At 36.9% G+C, this 20,460-nt stretch overlaps 2 protein-coding genes across 7 annotated transcripts; one reads left to right on the top strand and one right to left on the bottom strand.

Annotated features, from left to right (window-relative positions):
- Positions 1–1,596: 1,596 nt before the first annotated feature.
- Positions 1,597–16,156, bottom strand: LOC131791777 (growth factor receptor-bound protein 14). Its single transcript, XM_059109160.2, is given in 17 exon segments — positions 1,597–2,209; positions 2,668–2,761; positions 3,209–3,299; positions 3,510–3,567; positions 3,803–3,946; positions 6,855–6,944; positions 10,766–10,861; positions 11,237–11,347; positions 11,820–11,960; positions 12,327–12,416; positions 12,568–12,689; positions 13,061–13,120; positions 13,123–13,222; positions 13,940–14,466; positions 14,569–14,602; positions 14,936–15,163; positions 16,004–16,156. Coding segments are annotated over 16 exon segments (2,016 nt in total). The 5' UTR covers positions 15,047–15,163; positions 16,004–16,156; the 3' UTR covers positions 1,597–2,062.
- On the top strand, positions 9,077–20,442 carry LOC131791778 (lanC-like protein 2). 6 transcript variants are annotated; one of them, XM_059109163.2, is made up of 13 exons: positions 9,077–9,336; positions 14,263–14,360; positions 14,961–15,077; positions 16,016–16,115; positions 16,212–16,327; positions 16,546–16,666; positions 16,916–17,068; positions 17,689–17,906; positions 18,585–18,725; positions 18,955–19,137; positions 19,262–19,438; positions 19,676–19,748; positions 20,124–20,442. In XM_059109163.2, the coding sequence occupies exons 4-13, from the start codon at positions 16,040–16,042 to the stop codon at positions 20,195–20,197; spliced, it is 1,332 nt and encodes a 443-aa protein (XP_058965146.1). In that variant the 5' UTR covers positions 9,077–9,336; positions 14,263–14,360; positions 14,961–15,077; positions 16,016–16,039; the 3' UTR covers positions 20,198–20,442. The 6 variants fall into 6 exon arrangements, with proteins under 6 accessions (XP_058965146.1, XP_058965147.1, XP_066029872.1 ...); XM_059109164.2 differs by having other exon boundaries at positions 15,992–16,115; XM_066173775.1 differs by lacking the exons at positions 9,077–9,336; positions 14,263–14,360 and having other exon boundaries at positions 14,460–15,077.
- The last annotated feature ends 18 nt before the right edge of the window (positions 20,443–20,460 follow it).

Raw genomic sequence — 20,460 nt, 5'->3', positions numbered from 1 at the left:
TTGCTTTTTACAACAAGTGTACGTTTTTCAACTAAGACATTGGCATACTTGGCATACAAGGCATTCAAGGCATACAAGGCATAACAAGGCATTCAAGGCTTTCATGGCTTTCAAGCGTTCGCGACTCAATCCGTTCCAAAATACCGCTCAATAACATCTTTTAGTGTGGATTGGCGGCGAACAATACGACTTGTGTATGCGTCTGTAAGTATTTTGAGTGTTTGCGCCATAATACTCCAGGTGATCGTAATCCAAACACGTTGAAATAGAAACGACTGACCAAAGAGTTATAAGCAAAAATCTCGTGGTTCGTCATGTGACCGGCCCTGTCCGTGCATGACAACGTCAATCATCATCAAGATAACACGCGTGATCGGCATGTGAACACCTCATTGGATCACAGTTAGTTGTCATGGTGGTGAGGGCCCATGACCACTAGGTACTATTGCGCTTTTTTTTCCATTTTGTGGACGACATAAAAAACAAAGGCATTCTATGACTGGGCTACCACAGGTATCCCAGTAAAAAGCAAACTGATCTCTGTTGTATCTCCAGTAAACCCTAACCAAGATATGTTGCGACCTCGAATAAGTGAAGCTACATTGAACAAGGGAAAAGGATAATATATCAAAGAGGGCTCTTTATTGGTTGTGCTTATCTTTGGACTTTGCCTTGTGTGTGAATTACGTGATAAACTGCAAAACTTTACAAAGAAATGACACGTGACGGAGCGAAGTCAAAGTGGAAAAATGGAATTGATTGGTGGAATACAATCAAGAACGCTAAAATTGCCTGATATTCATGCAGCGCAATAACTGGGTATGCTCTGATTAGACTTTGGACGTTGTTTCATGGTAGGTGATGGAATGTAAGTTTTGGCTTGTGCGTTGTGTTTAAAGGAGCGGAAAAATAACGTTTCAAATTCAAATTGATATAAAAAGTTAAATGCGAACCTCTTAGATCTCGCCAAATCTCGACCTTAATCGACGAGAAGTCAAGCATAGTCTGGGAGGGAGCGTACGAGTCACCTCGGACTTCAAAATGTATCTGCCACCGCGTGCCTTGATTACCATGTGCGTCCTTGCGGAGAAGAGGCAACCTCACGGTTAGGTTTCGCTTCGCTGATTTTGTATTTTTTTTCTTTCTTTCCCGGAAAAGTTAGCGCGAAACGGATTCTAACTGTGATTGAGGTAACAAACTGATTAAAATTACTTTCGATTAATTAACTGAAAAATTTGTGATAAGCCGAGTTATGACAGTTGTGCCACCTGGTTAGGTAACCAAATGATCACAATAATATCACCTTACAGTTTTTACAACTACACAAACTACGTATGAAATATGACAAATATCGATTGGGATTGGCATTTTAATTTGTTTATATAATTACCGTTGATAAAACTATTTACAAGTCTTACATTCACCTTCACGAGGTGCATCTGAATTATAGGTTTCAAATATATCATCATGCATATCCTTCGTCGTTTTTGTTTCATTTACAAGGGGTAAATAGCGTAATCTGTGGTAATATTTTTTTTCTCAACGTATCAAAAATCTTATGCAGACGAATTTATCAAAATTTTGATCAACGGTTAGTTATGAATCATAACGGTAAATCCTTGCATAACTGCTTCTGAAGAAGAGGAGTTTGTTCTTCTATCAAGGGGAAAAAGGTGACAAAATGGTATAAATGTAGTTACCAATGAGAAAACCGACAGAGGGATGATAAATTGTCGCGCTTTGCTATTATTTAATCTGCACAAAGGCGAAATGATTAGGAACTTAATCGATAAAAAGCGAAAAAATTACCCATACTTTACGTAGATGACTGAGGTACTTTACAATTAACATGCTTAGCAGCAGTAATCAGTGCTAATCAAAATCATGATTTTCAATTGGATTGATATTATTGTCTCGCTTTGCTATTCACGTAAAGTCTTGAAGTCTTGATGTCGAAAGTGACGTGTCACAGTTCAGTGAGAGTACTGTGTTTGTTTCCAACCTGTTTCTGAAAGATCACGTGATCTACCCAAGGACAACAAACAAGTCGCAGATTTTTACTCTATCCTGATTTGGGGCATGGAGTGCGCAGGGCGAGAGTGACGCCATTGATTGGTTTCCGTTGGTAAAAGTAAATCAGTTGTTGTAAGGTTTCAAATGCTGGTCCCTTGCCAAGACTAAAGAAAGTTTTGCTTCCTTGGCCGATGTCCTGAAATAAGACGAGCAGTAACATCATGAGGATTTAAAGATAAGATAATCAACAAATTGATCAATAACGGGTAAGATTACAAAGAGAGTAAACCTTAATTTGTTTTGCCGGCTGGTTTTGAAGATCATGTTTAAATAATACAAATTCAATTTACTCAACTGTTTACAAAACTTAGCTGCTGCTTCTTCACAAACAAACCGCCAAGATAAGTTACAATTTCAGCTCAGCTAATGCCTCTTAGGAAAAACGTTTTCTTCGCAGTAAAATAAAATAAATAACTATTAAGTTGCTCTAACCAGCTTAAACAAAAGACTGTTTAAAAACGTTTTCTCTCATGGTGCGAGCTCTTTTGTGTTCGAACCGTATAGACACACTCTCTGTCGCTTCATGTAGTAAGCACAAGGACTATCAGTTACAGATGTAGATCAAAATCAGTTTTTATAATAGTAACTACAAACCTGAACAAGCTGACAGTGGTAAACTTTTCTGTTCATGCAAAACGTTAACACAAACACACCGGGAACGCTGCTGCTTTCACGCACAAGGAACAACCTGCATTTTAAAAAGATTAAGTTGCACTCATTGCTTTGTCCGATATGGATTTGATTTCAACGTAGTCGGCTCCCAGAGAGAAGTCATTATATTTAGAATTTATGTACGTGCTCAATAGAAAACGATCATAGGACTTCAGAGGCCTCTTTTTATTGCATTCAGTTTCATAAACTTAAATTTGAAGTCTCAGTGAGTGAAAATTCTTCCCAAACTGGTGACGCTAAATTGGGTGTTATTGTTGTCCATGACATTGAAATCGTTTACTTAACAAGTCACCGAGATAAAACCAACGAGAAATGATTCTCGAAATGTTTTGCGTCCATTTGTTTTCACTCATTAGTTTACTTCCCACAGCTTCAATGAACGCGTATTTATCGTAGTTACCGACCAAGGCAGTACCAGGACAGCAACACTGCCATAAAGATTCCTTCATGTAAGATTCCTTACCCGTCGCCTATTCCCGCAGCAGCAAGTAAGTGTAGCGAGTGTTCTCTTGTAATTCTTCCGTGAAACCACGATTCATTGACGAAATGGTGCCCTGAAAAGAAGAAATTCAATTCTGCTCAATATTTTAATATTCAAGATCATCATCATCACTTGTAACTGTTCACAAAACTAGAACTTCTGTCTTTTTAAGCTTCAATAAAAGTGTGTGAGGCAAATCGATTGTTGCTAAGCTTTGGAACATTTTAAGCGAAAGTGAAAATGTCATACCAATAAGACAAAGCAAACCTCCTGCACCACATACCTGAAGTAGCGGTGTGAGTTGAAATGAAATGTTGAGATGATATTCGTTTACTCAGTTTCTGTGAAAAACAAAACATCAACACTTAAAACCTTATATTACAGTCTATAAACTTTAGAACCCAGGCCTCTTTAATGTCGAAAAGTTTAGAGGCCGTTCAACTTGATTCCTTCAGGTTATATTCGTAGCTTCCGTTTTAACGCAGAGTCATTGCGGTGAATAACATCAAGTCGAAAGAGTAAATGAAAAAATAAAAACCATTTTGTGAGTGACAAAGAATGGAGTTTGACACGTACTACGTTGTTTCTTGTGTTAGCCAGTTGTTGAATTTCGTTTAAATCCGTAATGACTTTTCCTCTTTCACCGGTGAAATCCATTGGAACTCGTCCTTCCTTTGTCGTCTCTTTCATGTCTTCGTCTTCTTTTTCGCTCGAGGCGTTCTACAAATCAAAATGTTATTACTTAATTTTATTCTGTTATTCTTGTAGACAGGTCGTGCCAATCATAAAAGGATGTTACATCGTACACTAAAAGTTTGTTCTCTTGGGGAAACAGACAAGTTCTTAAAGAATCCCGGGTAGTGCTGGCAGAAAATAGCCAACGAAGAATTTAAGACGTTTCAACAATATCGGATAATTTCCGTCACAGTAAGGCTATGGTCAAATGTGGGTCGTTACGAGGTTAATTCACAGTTTTATCACTCATCCGCTCAAATTCATCCCTCATCCGCTCAAATTCATCTCTCATCCGCTCAAATTCATCACTCATCTGCTCAAATTCACGATTTCATCACAAATCGCTAGACCTTCATAAATGAATATTGCTAATACTGCATCTGGGTTTCTAAATGAAAGAACACCACTAGTTATTTATATTGTGAGTGACATCTTTCCATTTTATATCTTTTTTGTTAATTTCGATTTTTCTATCTTCCGGTTTCTTCACATTTACAAAATTCAAAAGCAATCTAGCTTTACCAATTTTCCTTTTTAATTACACTTTTTTAAATTTACAACTTGATTGTCTCATTATCCATCATGACCTGCGGTATCACTTCTAAGTCTTCCCGTCTAACCTTTCGTTCTTTGCACACATGCGGTTTACGCTGATACCCAAACAAAACTTCTTGTGACTTCTGATGGCTTATAAATATGCTAATGGTTTTTCCAACTGTTTACATAGACTAGACCCTATGAGCCATCAAAAAATACTTGGAAGGGCTCCTTCAAATCTAGAGAGGCTTTCATAAAGAAAGTTTGCGCCCCATCGCAGAATCTTTGTAAGTTTTGACAGGTCCTTTTCAAACTTGTCAACTTTAAGTGATACTGTGCTGCTATTAGCAAAAGTGTCAAACATTTCAAAAGTTAAAAAAAAAACAACAACAACAAAACCATGGAGGGCCCTACTATTAAGCCAAAGAACACGAAAGGTATAAACACGTATCTGGGCGCAGAAAATAACCGCAACTTAATTCTCTTAAGCAGACTCCATTAAGTACATTTATAACTGAGATTTTCCGTTCACTGATGGTTCAAAGTTGCGAGCGAGTCGTTCGACTTCCCGTCACCAAAGAAACATAACTCGAAAAGAAAAACACCTGATCATTGCATGAAATCCTGTACTTTGAATACCTAAGGTACAACAATTAAAGTACAGAACAATAACTAAACTATGTTCTATTAGAAGACATCAAAATGAAAAGACAAGGCGTATGGAATTAATTACTAAACCACAAATAATTACCTTGAATAGCACAATTATATATCTCCGACTGGGAGAAAAATGAATTATCAGTTCTTACAAGTGTAAGTTTTCTTCCGAAGGAAATAATAGCCAACGACCGATCAAGACAAAATCTTGTGTCTTTGTCCGTATTATCTGCACAGGACATCAAAACATACCAGAAGAAAAGTTTTCAAACGTTTCTAGGGTTTAGCCCTTATTATATGTGAACACTGCAGCAATATTTGGCGGGACATGCTTCACACTTTACGTCATTTTAATATTTTAAAACAAGCGCATATGACATGAAACCTGGCTTTAGCCTTTATATTCCAATATATTGCAGATATTTATACATTTCAGCGTGAGAAACATCCATTTCACCCCATAGCCTTTGTCTTTTCTTTACCTAACTACAGATTCGTTTTATTTTGTTCAAATATGAAAACACTTTAAATAATTGTAGAGCGAAAATAAAACTTGACAGCGAAATTTTCGCACAGCCTCTTACTTCATTATGCATACAGTTCCTGAATAAACAGAACAATAGTGAAAACAATAGATTGCCTTTAGGACTACGGCTTTGTTTTACAATAGTATGGAATTATAGAATTTGACAAAAGTTTTTGGAAGACTTCCGTATAAAAATACTACATACGAAGGAAAACGACACCTAATGGAAAGATTTCCAACCAGACACTGAATTCATAGTATCGACCGTGTCAATACCAGAATTACAATATTAGTTGTTGGAAGTTTATTCGCATGCACTAAGTTAGAATATGAGTTCACGTTTCTGTTAAGTTATTACTTGATAATTAGGCTAATTTTAGTCATTTGTCGCGTCCTAAAAACTAATCCCAGGTATGGTACATTTCCAGTGTGCATGCTTTCGAGAGTTACAGATGAGGAAGAGTTCTAGGCAATTTTACAACATATTATATGTCCAAAACGTTAACTAGCTATCCTATGGGGAAGGGAAAACCGAAGACAGAAACCAGATCAGTTTATGATTTCTTACAGCTTTCACAAAATAAGTGAGGACAGAGGTCTCTTAAATAAACGGAGATGAGACGAGAATGCAATTTTGTTGAATTATCACAATAATGTGCTAATAAAAACTTCAATCTCTGTAGCAACCCTGAGGGAATTACTACCCGCGACTAGAACAAAAAGCCATATATTTAGCATGTAATCAATAATGCTTGGTACAATTCTGCGGACAGGCTGAATCAATACTCTCTGATATTGGACTGGTAACTTAAGACACTTATCAACCCAAAGTGTACTTGTTTAGCTTCTTATGCCTCAATCTGTACTTGCATAAAGCCGGAAAGGTAACAATGCTTGTTGGCTGGTTAAACGCCGCGGCAAATAAGTTGCTAATTAAAAAGAACTACATCTTAATTAAAGATTACCTTGACATGGGCCTTTTTCCAAAACAATAAAATGTGCTGAAGTCAATTGGAGTTTTAAAAAAGATCAGAAACGTGAGGCGCAATGTCTATTAAGAGTATAAGGAAGGTAACCTCGTGTTACATTCCTTAAATAATCTTTCAGGCGCCGTGGAAAGTCATGATCGTGTTAAATAATTCCGACAGAATCGCTATGTAACAGACGACTTACCTGACTTTCAGATGTCTGTTCGCGGTACTTCGTTAACTTGGCAAACTTTCGTATCATGTCGTCGTAATTTTGTCGGAGTTGAGGTCCAAACTGAAAGAAATCAATAAAGTGGTCCGTGTTAGGGCCTTTCTGGTAAATTCACTGTGATGTTCATCTGTTCCACTTCATTAACTTCCGAACAATAATCAAAATTTATGCACTCCCTTCTCCTTTTTTTATAATTTGCATGCTTCAAGTTACGTTTTCATCAATTCTACCACTCTGCTGGATTTTCAATGACTGCGCTTTTGAAAACATACTAAACCATCATCTAAAACCACCCGGAAAGACCACTGCACAATGAGGTGGGAAAGACATTCGAGAAACAGATATCACAGATCTTACCAAAGAATGCAAAAATTCTTAGCTCAAGAAAGTGTCTAAGAATATTTCAGTGTTTATTCGTGAGAGAAAAAAACAAAAGTTGTTAAAGAGTTTAGAGGGTCAAATAAATATCTTGAAGTAATGAGGAATAAATGAGTTCATACGTCATACTACTGACGAGGGGTGCTGACCAGCGTGCAAAGCTGTTCCGCGAGAGATAAGGGAACACTTGTAAGAACTGGCTGGTCGGATAATGACTTGATTAAGGACTGTAAAAACAAATCTGTTTTCATAACTTCTTTAACACTCAACTGTAAATGAATACAACGGCACACATATGGTAAACACGGACTTAGGAACGTTTTGATGACGCCGTTTGCACCTTACGTCTGTGCAAAAAATTGGCGGTCATTTACACTCGGTCCCAAATTTGTGAATTTTGCTGAAAAACAAAGAACTACGAGAGGACGCAGCTGTTGCCGTAAAAAGTCACGGCTTCATCAAAAGATTCTCTATAAGAAGGTTACAGTAACTGACTATCCGGCACTACAACCTGCATTGAAACTTATTTACATCTTAAGAAGTCATCCTTACTTTAGAGATTTGCCTGCCCAGTCTCCAAAGACAGCTACGAGCAGATAAACGCAATTAAACTGCGAAGTTTTGCGTTTAAGAGAAATAGCTACGAAAACCTTTAAACAAAACCGACGGCAAAGCCGGAAAGGCGCGACGCTGCGCAATAATGAACTAAACGCCTTGAACAGGCTCAGCACAAAACTGACATCATAGCCAGTCAGAAAACTGTATATTAGGTTCTTCTGAGATGCCTCTCTCTTACAAAGCTAAAACCCTATACACACATAAAGTTTTCAGAGTAATAATCGCCAAAACAGCGAACAGAGTAACAACAGAGCTGTGTTATCTTATAAAATCACTAAAATTCTTTGCTACCTTTAGCCGAAAGCTTCTTCGACTGTGACCAGCAGCGTCAACGGCGCTTGTACACATCTTTACAAAACACTCGAATGTAATGAGTATGCCACCACAGACTATAATGGTAAACGAACTGTGAGTGGATCGACTTGAGGTACTGAAGATTTTAAGAGTTGTTTAACACGGGAAGTTGACAAGCACACTTATATGACGTCGCGTGATGAAAATAGATGGAAAGTTCAACTCGAGGTCACCTTATCATCATTCCACTAACATCTTATGCGAGAAATGGACAAATATCATGAGGCACCGACAGCAAGTAAACTGATAGTTTGCGCGGCTCAAGAGTAACCTTCAATAATGATGCAAGTAGCTTGCCACACACTCAGTAATTAATAAAACAGTGCCATTGTTTCATAATCATCTCAAGAAGAAAGGAAGGTTCTGATAGACCTAGTTGAAGCCGAATAACGTGACTGAACAAGATTCTGTCTACGGTAAGGTGGGAGGGGAGATTCCCACATAAATGTTTCTAAGGTAACGGAAACAGAATCAAATTAATAAGGTAATCCGCCTACTTTTAAGCTGCCGGGCAGAATTTTTAATGTTTTATTTCGAAGAGAGAAAAACACGGACCAAATTTTGTGTCTCTAAGTTTACCGTAGGGCGAAAACGGCGACATTACACAGGACACATGTCTTGAAAAACAAAGAAAAAGAAAAAAGAAAGAGAGGGAAGACAGCCAAATCTCGTCAAATAATTCGGTTCCTGTTTATTGTGCAGCCATGGAGTCTTCTTAGCAGTGACAACTGAGCTGTAACACGAAACAGCTAAATAGCAATGTGGCTTACGTCACTCCTGAAGAAGCTTACAGCGTTCAGGCTATAAAAGTCTTTTATCTGAGAAAGTTTTACTCGGCCTAATTGGATTAATTGTGAACTCAAACTGGCAGTGTGATGAAGACGATGTCATCTAATCCTTATAGCATAGTTTTGAGGTGAAAAAGGCAACTACATCTAAAAAAAACCAAACAGTGCTATTTTCACTATAAAAGGATAAAACCGATGTTATTTCTGTCCTTTCTAAATATTAAGACAAAACAACGTCTCAGTGAACTTAAAAGGAGAAACCCAACCTGTCGCCGCCACAAGAGTCTCGGCTTCCGTAACAGTCTGACCAAGTATTGGTAAGTTGCTTTATTTGCATGATCGCAAGTTTATTTAAAGAGTATTGCAAGAGTGAAATTAAACTGATTCAGAAACAAATATCGCTAATAGTGCTCTAGTGTTTCATAAATTGAAGCTTAATTCACATCACCTTCATGCGATAATAACAATACATCACAGATACTCTTACTCGAGGAAATATACTTGGTAGAGAAAGTTCAAGTGGGATTGTGGGCCTTACGTTTTATTGTGAGTACTTCTTTCGTCTCTAGGTGATTACAACTCAACTAAATAACCAACAATAAAATTCTCTCGCGATAACAACTCTGTGGCATGTGTTACAAACATTACCAATTTCGCTTTCTGAAACAAATTATGTTCAATTCCCATCTCTCTCTATTAAGGACGGTACAACTTTTTCGGAAACTTTCGGCCCAGCTCAACCACCATTGTAAAATTATGCTGCTCTGTGAGAGCTTGCTTCGCGGTATGTGAACCGTGTAGACCTTTCATGAATTATACAGGTAAACAGTGAAATCGCCTAAAATAGGACTACGGGCCACCTCTTTTAGATAGAGATGACATCCTCCGATAATGAATACTGTACTAAATTCGATCAAATTTACGTCTACGAGTACATACAGCAAACTTTACACTCAACAGAAAACTCAGTAATTTCCAAGATTTGTTTGCCGAGTGGCTCTTAAAAAAGCTACGTATGTGCTCTCCTAAAAAATATTAAGAATTCAGTGTTATTGGCAAACACCCAAGCTTGCTATGCAAACATTTCTTTTAAGAAAAAAAGGAAATACGTCTGTTTTACCTTATCTGGGTAAAACCGAACGGTAACCACCAAGTAGAAAGATATCCGGGGTAAATTCACTGCTATTAATCATCTCGCGTGCTTTTCCTTCCCAGAGGAAGAAGTTTTCACATCGTTTAACAAATGTCGTTTATCCGCAAATAATCAGTTTAACTCATCCCAATGAGACCAATAACCCATGCAATAACTCAACTTGTCAACCAAATAAGCACTGCAAGCAACGCAATCACACTAACGTCACGTGACATTTCATTCCTTTGACCTACGTGTGTCTACAAACAGTTAATCGACGACTGTCCGGCTCAGTGAGAGAGAATCAACCAAACTGGTCTTATCATATAATTCCAATGCTCTTTAAAATTAACTTTGCGGGGCGAATAACTTGTCCTTCGATATCAAAATCGTCGCGATAATTTTGTCTCTCTCCTCCGTCTCTTGGTTTGTTGCCATCTTTGAAATTAACAATAATTAAGTGTTGACTTAATTTTTCATCAAATGACAGACAAGGAGCGTCATAGTTCAGAGGGTGACTCTATACGATCGTTACTATGGGCTACATCGGGTCAAAGTACGATCACAACTTGACAATTCGCACGCAACATTTGTTACAAAATAATGATACCAACCTTAGCAATTCTGACAGCCATCATCCAACTCATCATTGTTTTCTCATCATCAGTGCAAAGACACTTCAGCTCCTTCAGCTCTCGTGCCCTATAAGGCTGACAGAAATGTGCAACAAAGGACATACTAACAGAGCATGGCATTGGGGAGGGGAGGGAAGGGGAGGGAAGGGTCAATCCTACAACACTATTTCTTGTTTAAGGCTGGTCTCGTTGCTTAGAGCCGATAAAGTTCTTCATTAAGGTAACTTGTCTGTCATTGATCCAATCACGTAAACCCTTAAACTCCCACGATCTCATTTTTTATCCTCCCCTCTAGCGGCTACACATTTCTTTGTTAAGTATCCCTAGAATTTGGTGTTAGATCAAGATAACTGACAACTTCTATCTAACAAGTTTGAGTATTGTCTTTACCTGCTTGCTGGATAATGTATGCCTTGGATATTATATGGTGAAGTTATAAGTAATACATACCACTATACAAAAACAGAACTCTGCTGGCGCTTTGTGAGACTTTTTAGGATTTATAATGTTGTACAGGTTTGCTCCATCAAATTGAACATAACATTCCAAGTCTTTAGAAGCCTAAATGGAATGAATAGTTATTTACATAAATTTGCAAAACAAGTTGTGGCAAGCAAGTAATAACAAAATCTTAAAACATTATCAAGTGATTTGCTTTCTGCAGAATGGGAAATTTTCAGAACAAAAAATTATTGACTGCTGACAAAGTTTGCAGAAAATTTCAGCCACATCATGTACTTTGTTAACAAATAAATAAAAGGGAAAAAGCATAACCTTTAAATTTATAGTTGATTAAAACACCGCTTTAACACTTTGATAACTGTTTGAAAAAAAAACAAATAATCCATTCAAATCAAAAGTATGATTACCTGAAATCTAAAAAGGGAAGAGTTATAAAGTTAAAAAACGTTATCAAATTTTGGGGTTTGTTTTCACAGGATATTGAACAGTGATATTTCAAATGGTGATTTAGGATTTTTACACAAAGGTTTAAAGAGGAAATGTTGTCAACATGCCAGTGACACCTGCATACCTTTGACTTTCCTTTACTGGAAGAATAAAGACCTGATCCCCTCAGGAAAAAGAATTTCTTGCTCCATGACTTTTTCCCAAAATCTTTGCAATGTAAAATCCCCTCTATTTGTGGGACTCTGGTACAGGTACTGAACAGTTTCTACAGGAAAAGAAAAAGAAAAAGAAATCAGAGAATACAACTCTTCACATCTATTATCATCTGGGCAAAGTTATTAGAGGCATATTATGCACTATTACAGGCTAAGCTAACATTGTTTCTTTGTAGTTTCTGTGTACTGTGAGCCCAATATTGGTGCTTATTTTATTCACTACAAAATAAACAACCTTTAATTGATTCAGCCCTAAGGTATTCAAGTTAAATGGTATTAGTCTTTAATGTTGATTTATTGGTTCATATTTATCTAATATCAATGATCATTTAAAGTATTGATGGTCAGGTTGCTATCTACTCAATGCTACAGTAAAATCTGTCATTACATTACAAGAAACGCAGAACAATATTTACCTGTTGTAAGATTGTCTTTGCCTTCTGTGCTTTCTCTGTGACTGCTTTGTCTGAACTTTCAGAGTCCAACAAATGTGATGGGAAATAATTCTGCCAATAATTGAATACATGTTCCATTTATAACTGAGAGTTTTTGGATATTGAGGTAATGAGGGCTTGGAGGCTTGGTGCAAAAAAATTTAAATTAATTTTTTTCTAGAAATAATCCTGTATATGCTTATACAAATAAAAGTCAACTTACAGTTGTGTGTGCAAAGAAGTGGTACTTTCTAAGATCTTTTCTAAACAACAACTTGTTGTTTGAACCAGGTGCCCATGTTTTCAATATGGACATTAAATTCTCATGATCTTCTAAGTTACGTTCTGGATAAAAAGAAAAAAAACAGAGTTCAATGAAGCTAAAAAGTTAATAGCTTCAATAAAATTGAATTCATTGGGGCCAGCAAAACATGAGATAGAAAGCAATAAAGTAGCCAAAGAGTGTGTTTGTAAATCTGACCAGTGCTAGCTGAAACGACCTACTCCTCAGAACTCATTACAGGTCATTATAAAAACAACCAGATGAATGATTTTCATATTACAAGAACTTTTTATTATAATTTTTTTATATTTATTGACAGAAAAATTATGGGGAATGTATCTCTAATTAATTATTCACAAAATTTCTCTTTCATTTCATTTTTTTAGATCACACTTGAGAATGACTTTATATTAACAAATTTTATGTCACTTACCAATGCCTAGGTCAGTCAGATATTCTGTCAGCACCCACTGAGGATCATCCTCAATTTTTTTAATATTGCTAGCCTGTAACAGGCTTCCTGAGCCCTCATAGCAGATGAAACTTCCAATCCAACAGGATTGCCATCCTCATCAAAAACTACCACTGTTATGTGCTGTAATAAAATAAAAACACAGAAACCTCGTAGTTAATCAATTACACTGGATAAGGGGAAGGTGGGTGACTAGGGTATCCATATGTATAACCAGTCTCTAAGTATAATATTACCACCATGGCTGGCAAATTCCTAAAACAGGACCACAAAACCTTAGGCATTCTCTGAAAATGATTGGATCAATGGAAGGACAGGAAAGTAGGTGGGGTGGGAAAAATATCTGGGACCAAACTACACTGACCTGCTGAAAAAAAATAAGCCACACATTTACCTATGTACTGCCTGTACCACTTTCTTTATGGTATATTCTATATATTTCTTTGATAGGTAATAGCGTTCCCTTTTGATTGCATTTCAACATGTAAAATGATTCTCTAGAGAGGTAAATTTACCACATTAATTGTTGGCAAGGATTCTAAGCAGTTGAGGGTAGTAATATACAATGAAAGGCAGGAGTCAGGAGGCAGAGGGCCATGAGAGTATGGGAGGCAGGAGAACGTGTTAGGGGAAGTGGGAGGCTGTGACCCCCTCCCCTTCTCTCCCCCCTATTTCACCAAGAACTATTCAATATAGATAACAGATAACACACTATCAATTAAATCAAGAATAACAAATTAGAGGGGAAAGGATCTTGAGCAACAATTAAAAGTATCTCAATAAAACCAAAAATCAAAGTGCAATTTGATATGATGATGACTATAATTTCAAACTAATCACCTGCATTTTAAGTTTTTCTTGTGTTATGCATTGCTGACTGCAGTGCACCATTCCATTTGTTGTGGCACCAGACTTTTCAGGATTGTGTCTATTAAAACCAAGTTCACTGGGTGCAACATAATGATTAGGCTTTGCTTTAGCATGGGAAGCTGCATTGTGATTGGGTGCAGCATTCTTCTGAGCTGAAGCAGTGACTGAACTTTCATCAATTTTTTTGAAACTTCCTTGCAACTCCACACTTAGGGCAACCTCTTTGAAAGCCTCTTTATAACCACTCCTATTTGGTGGAGTGGTGTACTGATTTTCCTGTGTCTTGTTTACAGAACCAGAGTTTGAATTAAGTGGTTGTTGGGGAGAAGTGTGAGCTGAACTGACTGCTCTTTCCATTAAGCCCTTGTCACGACTTTGATTGATGGTGCTGGTAGGTGTTACGTGTGAAGATGATCTTCGACGAGGAATAAGACACTGATATTCATCATCATCAAACTCATCTGTGTCAGCTAGCAAGAATTCCAAATGTACACCAACTGTAATGAAGAAAACAGAATCTGAGTTCACACTTTTTTTTCACCTACAAAGACTGAACATCCACGATCAAGCCCATTTCTAGTGAAATGTCAGACACTTACAGTTTTCATTGTCTTCCACTTCACTGGCAACAGCCTATAATTTAGCAAAAAGAAATAGTTTAAATCATGACAGTAAGGAGCAGAAGAGTATCCTTTATTTTACCACACACTAGGCAAAGATAATTTAATTGTAATTATGACCTCCAGAATCATCAGAAGATAAAATTAAAATTAAATACATGTAAGATCTATTTATTCAGAAGTATTTCCCAACCTGGCCTGGCTTTATTTCACTTAAAAAGTTACTGGTAACACATATCATCAAACTTTCCAAGTTAACAGCTAGTTATCCTGTAAACTATTGATGTTATAACTGGCCATAGGGAATCTTGGACAGAGCTAAACAAGGCTTAAAGCTTGTACTAACCTTTCCATCATTTTCTGTTACACAGGCATCCAATTCACCAATCAGGCTTCCCAAATTTTCCAAAACGCGATTGATATCTGTTGGATCATTGCTATCTCTTGCAGTGGCCATAATTAAATGTTCCAGGGAATTTTAAACTGAAGTAAGAGCATTATGCAGATGAAACGTTCTTTGAGAATTGACCTAGAGCTAAATTCCCTTTTGTCATTCACTGTGTAATCACATGACCTGTGAAAATATGTACAGGAAAAACAAAGAAAACATTACATGTCACACTAAATGTCTTTTTTACAAACATATGTGTCTGTTATTACAGTATCATAAATGACAAAATTACCCTAAAAAGGTTTTATTACAATTAAAACATTTAAGTCTGTTCTATGATCAAGGAGAAAAAAAAGTGGAAAGACAGTCTGTTTTAACATAGTAAGTAATAATTACTGGTAGAGGAGATCAGAGGTTTCCTCATATTAAAAGTAAATACGGAGCAACTGCAGAATACACAGCCACTTTGGTCCACCTCATTTACATGTGTCAGGAGGCTTTGAAGATCGAGGCATAACACAATAAACGTTATTCTTAGTAAATGACATGTAAATGAGTGGCAGGGTGTTCTGCAGCTTAGCCGTAAATATAAAACAATAGCTGAAAATCAACTATACAAAATTGTAGTGTGTATAACACATTTGTCAGTTGCGACAAATCCCACTTTTGTAAGCTTAGCCAGGGACATTCGTGGGATCCATGAAACATTTTAAGCCGAAAAATTAAGCAGCGAAGAACAGACATTGAAACATTACAAATTAACACTTCCAGTTACTTTAAGTTGATCCGGCAGAGCAAACCACTCATCAAAACTGTCTGGTGCGTTTTAAAATCGCCTTTTAATGCAAATGAATATATCAGATTTTAACAAGAGATGTACTCGATCTGTAACAGAAAAGATAGTTAACTATCTGATAATCTTCAATTTGAAGATTGTCTCCACAGAAACACAGCCAGCAAAATCTTCTCTGTCTTGCTTGAGTGTACCGAATGTAAAATTTTTGTATTTAGGTCACTACGTACCTTTACCAACAGGATATGTAACAGAGAAAGAGAAAGATGCTGATGAGAGAAACACCTCCTGCTCCACACTCGTCACTCGACCATAGTCAGGCAAATATTTATTTTCTTTCCGGTAATCATTTATAATAATTGACACAAGTTAGCCCACGTTTTACAGCTTGACAGCGGTAGCCTTACTACATAAATAAATACTATTTTTTTGTTCAAGGAACGCCTGGTAGGTTTTCAACAAAACAAGATATGGCGAGCTCAGAGAGGAGATATTTTGCGAACAGATTTCAGGATCGTGACGGACAAACAATTTTGCAGTATTCTGAAGGCAAGGTAGGTAGATATGACGTAGAATATTGGCTTACAAAGTGAGAGGTTCCGAAGAAATAATAAGAGTCTGATTTATTAAAGACAGCAAGAGAAAACTACACTTTGCTACTACCTACCAAAAAGGTAAGATTAGCGATGAAAAGTATTAGGGACGATTAATACTCTGTTTATCGTTCTCCTCCATGTGCTCGGGCATTTTATAGGTGTTTTTTTGTCAGTAGATTAGTGACCCTCTTTACTCAAGGATAAGAAGTGAAGCTCACAAATTGTTGAAAAAATGCGAGGAAGGTTTTGAGCGCAGCAAAGATGATCGTGATTGTTCTGTCTACACAGGTACTGCAGGTAAGATGAAATATTAAATCGCGTTAATATAAACTAACGACCGTTTTCAGGATTCTACATTTTTGTTTGTGTCAGCTGGAGATTGAATATGTTTTGTACATGTGAAAGTTAGGCGACAACTCGCACTTACAGCTTGATGAATTAGACGTATGACTGTACTACAAAAAGCTCATAACTAAATGTTGACAAAATTTACAGATATGTAATAAAGAGAGGAGTACCGTTATCGGGTTCTTTTTACATTTGTAGGTATGGCCCTTCTGTACATGCATTTATCAAACACTCTTTTCAAGGAAGATGATAATGGAAAGCAGGGATGTTTAAAGAGTGCTTTGAAAATCCTTGAACATAGCCAGGATAGTCTAAGAGGGAAGAGGGTAACATTTATTTGTGGAGATTCTGGTGAGAACCATTGATGGAAGGAATATTTAATATGTCCATTTACAAGTTGGTTAAACCTCATTTATTCTGAATAAACAAACTAATGATAGAATGATTCTTAATTTTGACAGTTCATAATTGGGTTTACTAAACTTAAAATGAAGTTTAACCAGTTTCAGCCCTAATTGTTTGTAGCAGAATTGGTAAAAGTGAAGAACAGTTCCCAAAAGATACTTTTGGCCGTCTGTCGGCCAACAGTCAGCCGGCTGTTGGCCGTCTGTCAGCCGACTGTCGGCCAATGGTCAACCAACTGTTGGACAACAGTTGGCTGAGTGCAGTATTTATCACTGACTAAAATTATTACAGTTATTACTTTAAGTTATCACTGACCAGACTGGATTACCACAGACTGTGAGTGCTGAAAGATAACCTGCCTCTCAGGGTCTCTCCTTTTCCCAATCCTCCAGAGTGAGAAATGGGGGGGTCAGGGGAGAAAAAAGATGGTGGCATCACTTTGAATACTGGTAAATAAATGTAATCTTGGTGATATGAGGTGAAAGTGAAAATTAATTATTAACAATGATCTATCTTGAGAAGCCAGTTTGAGAGAATAATTTTCCATTTAATTTTTCTCTGCATAGGTGTCCTCTCCATGCTTGCTGTTCTCTACTCAAAGATGGGTCTGAAAGATAAGAGTGAGGAATGTCTCTCCAAGCTGTTAAGTCTGTCAGATAATGTGTGCAGAGATCCTTTACTTCCTGACGAGGTGCTTTATGGTCGAGCAGGGTACTTATTTTCATTGCTGTTTGTGCAACAGCACTTAGGAGATGAGAAGATTAATGCCAACGTAATTAACCAGGTGAATAGTTAGTCTGCTTATCAGTTTTTATTGTGAACCTAGTAATGATATCATAGTGCTGTGGAGATACTATCTAAGATTACTGCCTTGATATATAGACAGGTTACCCTATGAGTTGCTGAAAACTGAAGCTTCAGAGTACTTATTTGGGTTACCAGACTTATAAAACTGTCACAAACTGCACTTGTCAGAATGTTTACTGAACTACTTTTCACATCACAGGAAGCCTCATCAAAGGCATTCTTCTGTTTGGTTTGGTACATAGATCTGACATTTCTGCACTCGTTATATCTATATTACTACCTCATTTTGTTTTAAGAGCTGACTGAACTTATTATCTACTATAAAACATTTCATTCTGTATCAACTTTAACTTAATTTGAAGAACAACAGCTCACTGTAAACCTGATTGGTCACACCCACACATAGGGATTTTCAAGGCCAAGGAGAAACAGTTAAACATTTAAATATTCCAAAAGTAATGAATATAGATTTGCATTAAAAATGTCAACTTGCATGTAACCCAATCAGTCAACTATTTACAGAGTTGGATAAAAGTTGAAGTCTACCCTCTGGCTAGACAACCTCATGTAATAAGTAAAGTAATAATGAAATTAAGTGCTAGTAATATCCATTTTGAGATAAAGTACATTTTGATGAAATGCCATGACACTATAGGTCTGTCAAGCTATTTTAGATTCTGGTGAAAGGCTTGCAAAGCAGGAGAGAAGTAGGTCACCCTTAATGTACACATGGCATGACAAACATTATGTTGGTGCAGCACATGGTATTGTTGGAATCCTGTTCATGTTACTTCAGGTAAGTATGGCTTTAACTTCTAGAATTACACTATAGTTGCTACAGTGATCTCGTGATGTTTTCTTGGACTTTTGAAATCTATTTAACTTACTTAAATCTCTCCACAATGGCTGGCTTGAAGACAGAAGAAAGTACCCGTTGTAGAAAGGTGGGCATTCTTGAGAGGGAGGAACATATCTAAAGTGAAATGAAAGCTGTTTTTTTTTTATATGTGTATAATTTTTGCAAGACTCTGTCAACCCAGTCAGTAAAGGCTAACTTGGGAAACATTGAGAGCTGTGTTGAGTTTCTTGTGTCAGAGCAGTTTTCTTCTGGTAACTTTCCCTCATCACTGGAGAATGACACTGATAAGCTCATCCACTGGTGCCATGGAGCTCCTGGTGCAGTCCACCTTATGGTCAAAGCATACCAGGTATGTTCTTCTCGATTGACCTCAATTGTTTGTTTGGTTGTTATTTTTTTTAATCTTATTGAGTCAATTTATTGAAAACTATCTTGCTACAATAATTATTGAGAGTGGCCATTTTCACCAACAGGTCTTTGGAAAAGACAAGTACTTGAGTGCAGCTGTTAAGTGTGGAGATGTGATTTGGAGGCGAGGTTTACTAAAGAAAGGCTATGGCATATGCCATGGTGTGGCAGGGAATGCTTATGCCTTTTTGTGTTTATACAAGCAGACTGGAGATTCTAAGTACCTACATCGTGCCCTGAAGGTGGGTTGAGGCATTGAGCACCACTGATAAGCCTGATTGAGCTTGTGATTTTTAGACACTTTCTCACCATCAACAAGGACTCTATAGATGCTGTGTAATCTATGGCCAGTTTCAATTGACAAGAAAATTTGAATTTCATCTAAACACTGTAATTCAGGTTTGACCCACAGTGACCCAGCCTATATAATTTGAACAATGCAAAAATTGTCTTAATTGTTGTCATTGCTTTTGTTTAAGTTTGCTGAATGGTGTTTTGATTATGGCAAACATGGTTGTAGAAGTCCAGACCGTCCATACTCATTGTTTGAGGGTAAGTTAACAAGAGTTGCTTGTATCACTCGTATAGATTAAGGTTTCTAAGTTTGATTTCTCTGCACCCTTTCATAACTGTGATGTGGTGGGTCTGGAGAACAATTGGATAGGAAGGTACTTATCCATTTTGATTTCCCCAATAATGTAATATTCTTGGAAGCACAGATTGGATTCACTTTGGATCTTAGTTTGACATTGCAGAACTAAGGAAATTAATGAGAAGTGTATTTTGTATATGTCTCATGAGTGAGGATTAGTAACAGACCAACTGACCTTCCATTTCATTATTTGAAAGGTGCATAATTTTGGAAATCGTAAATCCAATTGGTTTAATAATATTTGTTATTTATTTAGGATTAAATTTTTTTTTCAGGGATGGCTGGTACAGTTTATTTCCTAGCTGATATACTGGAACCTCACTCGTCAAAGTTCCCAGCATTTGAGTGAGGCAAAATTACTTTGTTGCTACTCTTAAGAGTGAAAGGATCGATTTTCCATTAGATACACAAAACCCCTTACTGAGGAGACAACATTGTGAGTCTCGGACACAGATAGATAATTGGTAATGATCTATCTTATGCAAAGTGTATTTGTACTATTTTCCCATTTAATGGAATTAGTGTTAATTGAGAAATGTAAATGTTAGAGGTAAATTATTCACCTTTAGTTTTTGTACTTCAATTCATGGGTGAGCATTTTCAAATAAAAGT

The sequence above is a fragment of the Pocillopora verrucosa genome, chromosome 10, assembly GCF_036669915.1.
Source record: "Pocillopora verrucosa isolate sample1 chromosome 10, ASM3666991v2, whole genome shotgun sequence".
Taxonomy (NCBI): Eukaryota; Metazoa; Cnidaria; class Anthozoa; order Scleractinia; family Pocilloporidae; genus Pocillopora; species Pocillopora verrucosa.
The sequence above is the reverse complement of the archived record's forward strand: the minus strand, read 5'-3'. Positions and strand labels throughout refer to the sequence as shown.

What these genes read in the sequence shown, in the direction of transcription:
- LOC131791778 (XM_059109163.2), top strand. Translation starts at nt 16,040, where the DNA reads ATGCTGATGAGAGAAACACCTCCTGCTCCACACTCGTCACTCGACCAT. An exon ending in AAATATTTATTTTCTTTCCG is followed by an intron (nt 16,116 to 16,211) that starts GTAATCATTTAT and finishes TTTTTGTTCAAG; the next exon opens with GAACGCCTGGTAGGTTTTCA. An exon ending in TGTCTACACAGGTACTGCAG is followed by an intron (nt 16,667 to 16,915) that starts GTAAGATGAAAT and finishes TTACATTTGTAG; the next exon opens with GTATGGCCCTTCTGTACATG.